Source organism: Oryzias melastigma, linkage group LG5 (genome assembly GCF_002922805.2).
Source record: "Oryzias melastigma strain HK-1 linkage group LG5, ASM292280v2, whole genome shotgun sequence".
In the NCBI taxonomy this organism is placed as follows: Eukaryota; Metazoa; Chordata; class Actinopteri; order Beloniformes; family Adrianichthyidae; genus Oryzias; species Oryzias melastigma.
Genome location: NC_050516.1, coordinates 15,848,072 through 15,859,540, shown reverse-complemented (window position 1 = coordinate 15,859,540; position 11,469 = coordinate 15,848,072). Strand labels below are relative to the sequence as shown.

General features: G+C 39.7%; 1 protein-coding gene across 1 annotated transcript in view; it reads left to right on the top strand.

Moving 5' to 3' along the window:
- Window positions 1-11,469, top strand: part of LOC112145256 (sodium- and chloride-dependent taurine transporter) — a 32,774-nt gene that overhangs the window by 10,058 nt on the left and 11,247 nt on the right. Inside the window, exons 3-9 of the mRNA XM_024270387.2 lie at window positions 40-174; window positions 4,500-4,588; window positions 4,776-4,921; window positions 5,084-5,216; window positions 6,136-6,270; window positions 7,826-7,929; window positions 8,046-8,170. Of these exons, the coding sequence (XP_024126155.1) occupies window positions 40-174; window positions 4,500-4,588; window positions 4,776-4,921; window positions 5,084-5,216; window positions 6,136-6,270; window positions 7,826-7,929; window positions 8,046-8,170 (867 nt within the window). The remainder of the gene's footprint in view (window positions 1-39; window positions 175-4,499; window positions 4,589-4,775; window positions 4,922-5,083; window positions 5,217-6,135; window positions 6,271-7,825; window positions 7,930-8,045; window positions 8,171-11,469) is intronic.

Genomic DNA, 11,469 nt, shown 5'->3' with positions numbered 1-11,469 from the left:
TAAAGTCAGTTAATCTGAATGTTTTTTCCTTCCATCAAGGTGCTTTTCTCATCCCCTACTTCATCTTCCTGTTTGGCGGAGGCCTGCCAGTCTTCTTCCTGGAGGTAGCCCTGGGTCAGTTCACCTCTGAAGGTGGAATTACCTGTTGGGAGAAGCTCTGCCCCATCTTTACTGGTGCGTAACTGCTAATAAAATTATTCCACACATTTCTGATGTGTTAGCATTTGATTCACTCTTACACCACAATAGTGATGTGAGTATGCTTCCATAACATAGTTTCTATCAGCAGAAACATTTTATAGAACAGCACAAAGGAGGTAATTATATCACCAATGTGAACTGGTCTGATTTTGCAACAACTTGTACATAATAAAATTAGCATTGATGTATAAGCCAAAAGGGTGTCTACTTCTGCAGCTGTTCATCAACATTTGATTTTTTGACTTCTAAAACATTCTTCACTTGTGCTGAATTCATGAGCCACAAAGATGGAAGGAGCAGAAACAAAAAAACAGCTTAGAATTCTAAATTTGTTTGAACTAAAATGTTGTTAATTTTAGTCAGTGCTTTGGCATTGGTGTTGCCAAGAGCAAAAATTAGTGTTGTCGTTGATGAGTGACTTCTTAAGCACAAACTGCTTTGATTGGTTTGGAATAGAGGACCTACGCTAATTCAGCCAATTGTATCAACAAGTGGCAGCAAATATTTGGGCTGTATTTGGTCATTACCATTTACAGTTATAAAAAAAATAATAAAAATGTGTGTCTATTCTATTTAAATGAGATGGGAAACTGAGAGTTCTTTGTTCACATTTGTCAAAAAAGTAACAATAGTTGTCAACTATAGAGAACCATAAATTGCTACATATTATTTAAAGGGATCAGGAACTCTTTTTTTAGGTTTGTAAAACGTCGTCTTAATCTAGAGGTTTCACTTACCTTAAAAACAACCTAAGAACAACTTACTAAGCGATCCAGCCCAGTTGTGTGAAAGAAACGTAGCATGCAAAAGCATCCAACAGTATAAAACTGCATTCAGGGATTATTTACATACCCGCCTTTACATGTGTAATGGGCTGTTACTATACTAACACTGGTTTTATTATCAAGGATCCATGGATAATCACCGCCTGTTATCATTTATAACTCTGAGGGCTGTGCTGCAGAAAGATGGCAACACTTCCCATTGTCCTTTGTGGCGCAGTTTCATTGCGGCCTTATTTTACTACTATTGAAAGTGCTATATATATATATGACTTATTATATCTGCTTCAATGATATCTGTTTTTCACTCTAGTCCCAATCTGACCATGTATGACAACTGGACTAAGTGACAGGAAATACCCACTGGTTCCAAGAACCCAAACTCCCATAGACGGCTATTGAGAATGAAATAGCTATTACTCGGCCATTTCATTTGCAAAATAACCATTCTTTCTCGGATTCCCTTTTTTTTCTTTTTTTTGTTTACACGATCTTGCTAATACAAAAACGTTTTTATGCCTTTTTTTTTCTGTAGTGCAATTTATTCAAGTTATAAACTGACCAATTGGATGCCTCCAGTAAAAGTATGTGGTTGTGCGTTGAGCGGTTTATTGACAGATTCTTCCAAGCTTGCTTTCAAATGGTAGGAGTGTGGACTTTCAACAAGCTCACTCCTGATTGGCTAGAGTGTTCTAGAAATGTTGAATCAGAACAATTCGGACCAATCACTGCTTAGTGACGATTTCTGTTTCCAACGTGGCGACGTCCATATCGCAAAACAATGGTGACTAATTTGACTTAATTTTGCTGGAATCAGAAGTTAGCCATTTTCTGTGGGTGGTGTTGCATTCGCTCAGTCCTGTTCTCAAATGCAGTTCCTGGTACAAACTGAAATCCTCTCTTTAATACCTCGATTTATATGCTGTTGGCAGTGAATTCCTTTAGTTCTTGGTACAAATAGTTTTTCATTTTGTTATTTCTTTAACTCATTCTACTGTTAGAATTCTTTGTTTTCAAATACATTATACAGTGACCGTGCACAGGTGAGCATAGGACGACCTTCAATAGATTTTTGACTCTCTTATATCCAGAAGTGTTATGTAAGGTGATGCGGTCAATAGTTCACACTTTATGATCGGTGTTCACTGCCTCCATAACGACTGATTATTCCAAACCAAGGACAACTGGAACTAATTCTCCACAGATTTGATTCTCTTGTTATATTGGCTCCGCCCATAGTCCTTAATTTGACTCCGCCCCTATCAACATCCATTTCCAGTACCTTGTAGAGGTACAGTTTGTCTACTTTGAAGGTTTTGAGCTCCTCCAGACCTCAGCTGTGTTTTCACACAGCAATAGCTGCGTAACAGAAGGCTGAGTCACACAAGCGTCTCCTCCAATCAGGCTGCCGAGACTTTACTCAGCAGCCGTTACCAGGCAACCAGGCCTTCACCGATACACCAATACACTGAGGCTGCTATTTCGCTCCTCACACCTCATCTCATGAGCTTTTCCTATAGAGCTCTGAAATATCTTCTTCCCTGTTCTCTCTTGTATTAATAATATTCTTCATGTTTCTGAAGCGGCGTTCCCCAATTTCTTGCCTGGTTTTGATATCTCTCCAGCATTTCTTCTCACCTCCCCCTCTCCTCCTGTTCGCTTCCGTCTGAATAAGGTTAATGTATTCAGCACAGTTAGCTCCCAGGTACATTTGTCATCCCGTTTCCTTGAACCAAGCAGCAGATTGGACTTGCTCTTCAAACTGGGAATGTTATTTATGCCACAGCTGTTTCACTATCTTCAATAAATTATTTACTTCATCCACTTTTCTCACTCTGCTGTGTCGTCTTTGTTCCTTTCGGGGGATTTAATAAGTCTGGCACGCACAGAAAGACACGCACACACACCAGACACACCGCACAGAGTGTCCCGAATCACAGGCTGTCATGGCAACACCACAGCAACACATCTGAGAGAAGGAGATGGAGGGAGAGAGTGTAGAAGGAAAGAATCAGTGCAGTTAGATTGTTGAAGCCTACAGATTGAAAAAGATAGAAAATGAGAAAAAATAAATATGTTTGCTTTAGTTTTCTCCCGCTCTCTTTTTTCCTCCTGGAATAAATAAAAGATGTCAATTATTAGAAGACAGGGTAGCGTAGGTGGGATTATGACAGGTTGACGTCAGTATGGCCTCACTGCAGGTTGAGCTGACATAAAAATCCCGATTGGCAGATTCAGTTTCGACTGAGAAGATGGACGTATCGGTGACTGACAGGGCCGGCATGAATGATTAACAGGATGAAAGGAAAACGGCATTTCCTTGGGAATTTTAGAAAACCAATATGATGAATACTTTTAACCCCTCCCCACCCGCCCCAGTAATGTATTGCTGAGATTACAGTTTGTTTATTGAAGACCAATAATCACCGCTGCTGTCTGCATTTTTAGCGATTCTCTAAAGCTTCCCAACGGGATAATTAGCTGTGTCATAAGAGAAGGGAAGCTTGAACAGTGGCATCCTTCCCGGCTTATTCTCTAACTGTGACGAATTGATAAATAAAGGTCTTTTTGTTTCCACTCCCCAAGAAAAATCCTCTGGAAAAAGCAAGTAAATCCTCTCTAAGCGAGGTCAACTGGGGTTAGCAGATGACATCATGGAGGGACGATCTGTTTGTTTGATCAGCACTGTACCATGCTATCCAAGTGTTCATGGCTGTGTCCATGTTGGTTCGGGACGACCGCTGATTAGCCAAGTGAATAAAAAGAGGGGATGTGAGGCTTTTCTCGCGTTTGTATACGAACTGAAAGCACACAGATGGCCAACAAGGATGAGGAAGTTTCTCTCAATCGAACCCAGACGGCTCTCAGCTCACATACACAGATGGCCGGTGACGTTGAAGGATATTAATTTGGATGAGTGGCCTGTGTTGGCTGTTAGTATGCATGAACATGACTTGTTGTTAATATAATTAGGAGGAGCCGCTGTGTCTGCAGTCTTCACCTGACCTTTAACCTAAAGCCTAATCCACAGTCTGCATCTGCTCCCACATTGGAATTTTTTATTTATTTATTGTTTAATTCTGTCTGTAGATTTGTGTAGATGTGAGGGCAATCAGCTAATGAGTCTCTAAATGGGTCAGAGAAAAGAAAAAAAAATCAACCCGATTGAAGATTAAAAACCAGAAATGAAATTGTTTTGGTCTCTAACTAACCAGAACATCCAGAAATTTTGAAAGTAACTAACTCTGGTCACCTAAATATTTTTGGGCTTGCCAGTAATTATCAGAGAGGTCCTGTTGCCACCTTCCCTTTCGATCAGCAAAGTGCTACCAAATGTAGAGGATGTAAGTGAGGGTTGGGATTACAGATCCCTGAATAGAGGACAGGATTATCTGGTGTAGATGAGGTGCAGAAAAGCAATTCTGTATTATATATAAAAAAAACTATTTTGCTTGCTCAAATTCTTTCTAACTGCTTTTTGAACATAATCACAGACCCCTCTTCTTTTTTTTCCAGGTATTGGCTACGCCTCCATTGTGATTGTGTCCCTGCTGAATATTTACTACATTGTCATCTTGGCCTGGGGTGTTTACTATCTGTTCCAGGTATCATCTCTTTGATAAACATTTTCTCTTTCCCGGTAATGTCTTTCCAAGCTTTAGCATTACTGATACTATTTTGAAAGCAATGGAAAAAAATCAATTAACTTTTGAGTAATTGGCTTACAGCCATTAGATAATCATATTTGAACGTGTCAGTCCATTAATAGAAGCCATGCCTTGCATCTTTTAGTGTTTTCAACCGGAGCTGCCCTGGGCCAAATGCAAGCAGCCCTGGAACACTGACCGCTGCATCGAGGATACCTACCGCAAGAACAAAACCCTTTGGGTGGCTGCCAACGCCTCCAACTTCACCTCCCCCGTCACTGAGTTCTGGGAGTAAGTTACATAAAACCACACATACCTGCTCAGTTGCATAACTCCATACAACTTCAGTCACATTTTCAGGGCAACAGTTTGTCTAAGGTCTTAGGTCTTCAGCAAACCCTTTATAGTTTGGTTTAATTGCTGGATCTGAATATTTTCTTTGTCATGTCACAGACACAATGTGCTGGGTATCAGCAGTGGCATTGATGAGATTGGCCCCGTCAAATGGGACCTGGCCCTGTGTTTACTGCTTGTCTGGGTCATCTGCTTCTTCTGCATCTGGAAGGGTGTCAAGTCCACTGGAAAAGTAGGTTTAAACTCGGCACACATGTACTTGTTTTGTTCTTCTGTTTGCTTTATTTTTAAGGGAAAAGTGTTTTTGCTTAGCTTTCTGAAATAGGACCTTAACTGTCTGCAATATCTAGGATTTAATAATTTTGGAAACAATTACTTTTCTTTAAATGGTCTGGAATAAAAAATAAAAAGGCTTCTTTCAAACTTAGATCAGGGTGGTCTAATAAAATACAAAATGTGCATATTCCCACATTGCTGTGGGTATATACTTTTTTTTTTTTAATTCCATCTGGAAAATAAAAAGTATACAGATTTTTTTTTTTTGCTGCAGTAACCCATATAGCAGTCACTTATACTCACATTCACTTCAATTTTCCCTGCGTCTGCCATACTCATTAAGATGCATTAGAGTCTCTGAGAGGTATTTGGTTCCTCTGGCTTCTGCTGGTCAGAACTATTAATGATGTCCAATTGAGAAGGATGGTTTGGGTTGTGGCATGTATAAAACATGCCCTGTAAAATAAAGACTTTGCATTCCAAGCTAGATGTCACAATGTCTGCTTTGAATAAGAAATGAAAGAATAATGTCTTAATCTGTAAGAAAAGCACACACACTACTTGGGTTTGAAATTGCTACATTACCGATTACAACCAGACGATCAATCCCAGACTACTCCTTTTACAGCCCTAACATTTTTCATTGATTGGTCTTGTTGGGTTTAGGTTTTCCAGTGGTTCAAAGTGGTAATAAAATCTATCCTTTCAGATGAAATATGTTGCAGTTTCTCTCAAAGCATGTGCTGACAAGGTTTCATTGATCAGAAGGCTGCTGGTGTTCTGTCCCTTAAAGAGCCTCTCTGTAATAAAAAACTAGGATGTCAAAAAGAAGCACTTCTGATTTCTCTTTTCCCATGTTTTTTTTCCCTTGTCAGGTGGTCTACATCACAGCCACTTTTCCATTTGTCATGCTCATTGTCCTGTTGATTCGTGGTGTAACACTGCCAGGTGCTGCCGCGGGCATCAAGTTCTACTTGTACCCTAATCTTGAGCGCCTGAAGGATCCAGAGGTAGGTGACACCATGTGCTTGGCATAGATTTCCTTCTAAGACGTAGTCCTGTCATGAACATTTTTACTTCATTAGCTTTGCACATACAGTAATGGAGTATCATTTCTTTCTCCGCACAATAAATCTAGAAGCCTTACAGAACTAAAAGTGTACTCGCTATAGTCCATCTTCTACAATGGGAAGTTACCAAAGCTTTAGCTCCAGTAATGACATTCATTCAACTACTGTAATTCTTCAACCATTTACGCAGTTACCGTAAATCTAGCAGATTCTGAAGCGAAGAAAACCAACACCTTACAGTGGGGAAATGCTTACGCAATCAATGTAAATCTGCTATTTTTGTTGCTAAGAAAAGCAGCTTGTGCACCGTTATGCTAGACTTTACTAACAATACCGGCCCAAGGGTGATATGCCACTTTTCTCTGCATTAAGAGACATTGGAATTATGTTAATTGCGTAAATGGTCGAAGAGCTACGGTAGTGCTATTTTGGTGTCGCCGGTGACATTGGCAGTGTTAAAGGACTAAGGCAAGAAACACTCAGTTTAGGTGGCAATGGTGAATTTTACCCTGACTCTCTTGGCAATCATCTTTATCTGTACTACACCGGAGTCCACTTAATTGTGTTCTGGCTCAACTGGCACCCAAGCTGTATAGTTTCCATTGGCCACTTTCAGACTTGGATAGTTCTGTGGCCTCCTTTCAGAGGATCAGGGAATGCTAATAATTTTCCCACCTTTGTCTGGTCTGGTTTCACTTTCTTATAAGTGAACCAATCCAGACCATCCAGTGAACCTTTGGTCAAGTGGTGAGAATGTGTCCTTAAGTGTACCCAAGCACTGATTGAAGGCATCCAACACCAAACTCAACCATACTTGAGGTCGGTCAGTTAAGGGCATTCTCATTCCCAATTCGTTATATGTGGACGTATGGTTCGGGGCCCGTTCGCATCATTTTTGACGTGTTGGCTGTTCCCACTAAATCAAGAGTTCCCAACCTCCGGACTGTGAACTGGTACCAGTCTGAGGGCCGCTTGGTATCAGGCCACAGAGACTAATCAAGGGTCCCCAAACCACAGGACGCCAACCAGTACCCTAACCTGGTATCTTAGCCTTAACCTGGTACCAGTTCCGTGTCCGGTACTGCCTTCTGAGGGTTGGGAACGTGTGATTTAATGGGAACAGCTAGCACATCAAAAAAATAACAAGTTGGGGACACCCAAAACGTCAAAAAGTGACGCAGAAGGGACCGAACCATACGTCCGTATTTGACGAGTTGGGAGTGAGAATGTGTAGATCAGTCTTGGTACAATGTAGATTGCCAGATGCAAGTGGGCTCTAATAGTGTATACCAAAGATATAGAAGAAATAAATGTCTTGAAAAGATGCTAAAAAACAAACATTGGGTTTTATGGCATATTTTTATTAAGTTTTGAAGAGGGTCAGAGATTAAGCTGTTACATAAACTGTGCACTGTTTAGATGTCCTTCTCATATACTGACCTCATCAGCAAGCCTCAGCCTTTCTGTCCACCACTCTCTCCCCCCGACTTGGCAGGTGTGGATTGATGCCGGCACTCAGATCTTCTTTTCGTATGCCATCTGTTTGGGCGCCATGACGTCCTTGGGCAGCTACAACAAGTACAAATACAACTGCTACAGGTGAGGCATCAGTTTTCAGGGGTGGGGGAGGGCTGTGGGTTGGGAAGAGAGGGAGGGGTGAGGGGATCCTTGTGTGTTCATTAACAAATCCTCCTCATGACATATGTGTGACATAGGGACTGTTTGCTGCTGGGAGCCCTCAACAGTGGTACCAGTTTTGTGTCTGGCTTCGCAATATTTTCCGTCCTGGGCTTCATGGCACAAGAGCAAGGGGTGGACATTGCTGATGTGGCAGAGTCAGGTACGAGGGTTCTGTAAAGGCGGCAGTGATGGTGGGCGCTGCTTCCTAGTTAACAAATTCAACTCAAGTAATTGCAAAGAAAAACAGCAACGAAAGCCAAAACAGAAGTAGCTTTTACGTTCAGTTTCGAACTGGGTTGTTTGGAATTTGGAACTGAATAGATCCCCTAATTTAACACAAATGACGGCATCTGATTATGGAAGCTTCCGCAATCAAACACTCCTTGACAAAGGCTGAATATGAGGGAATATGAACACGTTTGATCAGCTTGTTGGGCCTAAGATAGCGTTTGGGGCCACCTCAGAGATTTGATTTGATGAGGAAGTTGCTTCGGTTCTAGTGCATCTTGTGCCAAAGTAAGTTTTTCTTTCTTGGATTTGTTTCTACTGGGCATCACTAGAATTGATGTTTGCACTTGGTGGTTGTTCTGTTTTTTTAGAATTAGTAGTTTGGATAGACGAGTTGTCAGAGTTAGTTCTATGATTCTACCTCTGTTAGAAAAACTGCATAAGCTCCAGTAACCACAATGAGAAAGATGGTACCTCAGCTTTCAAGTGATTGCATTTATGCGCTTTGGTCTTTTTTTTTAATTCACAACATGCATCACTAATGATCTTGTATTGGATGATGGGCATGAGGAAGCAGCAATGTCTGGTTTACTTTGAAAGTCTGACACAGTGCTTGTTTCTTTGAGTCAAAAAGTGGCAGATTTGTTATCAGAATGTTAATATATACAATATAAGGTAAAGCTATATAAAGTATATTTTTTTATTTAAGACAATAATAAATATGCAAAATAAATGTATATCTTTACCTTTACCTTTTTGTGTTGTGGTATCTCTTTGGAGATTCTATTGAAATTAATTATTCACATAAATAATAACTTAAAAAAAAGTCATAAATAAATGAACAACCAAAAAAGAAAATGTCTAAGAACTGTTTGCAAGGAGTTCAGGAAGTCTGGTTCTTCTCTTTACATGAATGAAGTTCATGTTGTTCTGTTTTGTACCTGATTATTAAACCTGTAGTCTAAAAGATGTTATTAAGAGAAGGCTTTTTTACTACTTAAAGTTTCATTCAGTCCAACAGATTCTGCACTTCAACAAATGTAGACATTCCAAAGTAACAGTTTCCATCTCCCAAAAAGTTGCACTCTTATAGTAGCAACTTTTTAGGGAGTTTCCAAAATAGTAAAGTACATTTTTTTTCCCTATTAGAATTAAAAAGTTGGTCAGAGGAGCTTAATGGACTCCAGTACTGCTAATGGAAACTGTAACATCAAAGATAGAGTATTTCCATCCTAGAATCAGTATCTGCACATGCTCAACAACAGAGTAGGCTATTAGGACATCCTAATACAGTAAGAATTTGCTCCAAACTATAAAGTCAAGGCTTAAAGGTTATATTAAGAGTGTGGGAAAGTTTCTAGAACAAAGCGATTCCATTCTGGCACAGCAAATGTTATTTTTTTCAGCGTGCTGCTTATAATGTTTTACAACTCAGTGATGGACGCAATGTTTTCTTGTGTGGCAGAGAAATGATGTTAGTCTTTTTGCAAAGTCAAACTAAAGAATTGATTGATGTCCATTAAAATCCAGTATATAAGGTCTGTCAGTATGTTATTTAAGATCCAATTTGAAGAATTTCCTAGTGACCTCCTGTTGAAATTTATTATTTTTTTTTATCTAACAAGCTGTGATCATTCTAATTGATGATCTCTTTTAACCTGTTAGACTCGACATTCTGTTGAGTGATCCCAGTTACTACTGAGTATTGTTGGGCTGAGGCCTTGTTGTGTGTTAGTTGGTGCTTCTAGTTAGTTGTATTTTTTTTGTTTGGCAGAATTGTGCTATCACTTCAGGAAAACCAGTTTCAGGAACCACAAGGCTGAATAGAAAAGAAGCTACATAGCAACACAGAGCATTCATGACTGATGAGACCTCTGGTATCATTATGGTACTCTTTGAATTATCTGATAACAACAAAATTACTTTAGCTTTTGTTGATGTCAGCACAGTTAGAAATAGACTAGCGTCGGCACAAATGTTTGTAGTTCTTACAGTTGGGCGTCATAATTTATAATTCCCAAGACTGCAATAAAGGTGTGTCTTATTTACCAGTTGTTAAAGCCTTTTCCACCATTTGTAGTCTCAATTATCCCCCACTAATGGGGGCTCAGACTCTTGTTGCATCACATTCCTGACATGCTTTGTGCTACCACCACCAACACCCTGCCAGTGTTCAGAGATAATAAATCATTCCATCAGCAGTCTTAATTGCTCTGGAACAATGGACATGTGCTGAGTAATCTTTTACCACAACTTTTTAAGCTTCACACACAGAATAGAGTAGTGTTTATAGCCTCTGTTGGTGGAAGGAAGCAGAAAAAAAGATAAGAAGGCTTCTTCAAAGATCCTTCCTTTTAAAAGCCATGATGCTACTACAGTGGTTTTGCAAGTGTTTTTCTGTCCTATGCTGTTTTTGAGTCAATGTGGTGTTTGGTTGGATGCCTTGTCATAATTTGCAACAAAAAAAGTACATCTTTTTATTAACTGCAATGCTGTTTTGCTGTTTTATTCTGTTTTTTGTTCCTTGGCTTCTGAGTATGTGATGCAGTATCAGTTTAAAATTGTATCTCATTACAGAAAATATATTAAAAAAAGAAGAAGCCATTGCCCCCCCCCACTCACTTTGTATCTGCTGCTGTTTTTGAACTGTCATTTTGCATTCCTCAAAGTAAAAGTCGTCTTTTCGTCATTCAGGGATGCAAAATGGCTGGAATGATGTAGGCACCGATTCTCTGACAGTATCTCTCAAACCATCACGTGTCTGCTTTACATTTTCAAGTCGACTGAGGCAATGGTTCAATCATTTATGCAATGTTTGATATGGTTTTGTGTAGGGTAACTTATTCTGTGCATGTATCCAGAATGCCTCAAGCTGTCCCTCATAACTGGCTTACTTCCGCAGAGATGCAGTTACATAATAAACCTCTCCATTTGAAACCGCCTTTCATATGTTCTGTAATAATCCCGGCTTTCCTTTACTGCTTTAATGGGAAATGGTTTTGCTATGTGAGTGTAAATAATGCAACACTGTCGTGTTTTGAGTGTATGCAGTTGTAATCTATCATAATGTGCTGCCAAACAGAGGTAAGTAAAAATATTAGATGATACTAGACACACCAACCCCTATTTTCTCATGATTACACGCTAATTCTTTTGTAATTACAAACTACACATAGACTAGTTTGTCCCAGTATTTCTGCTAAGAGCACAAGCTTACGTTTAAGCATAGTT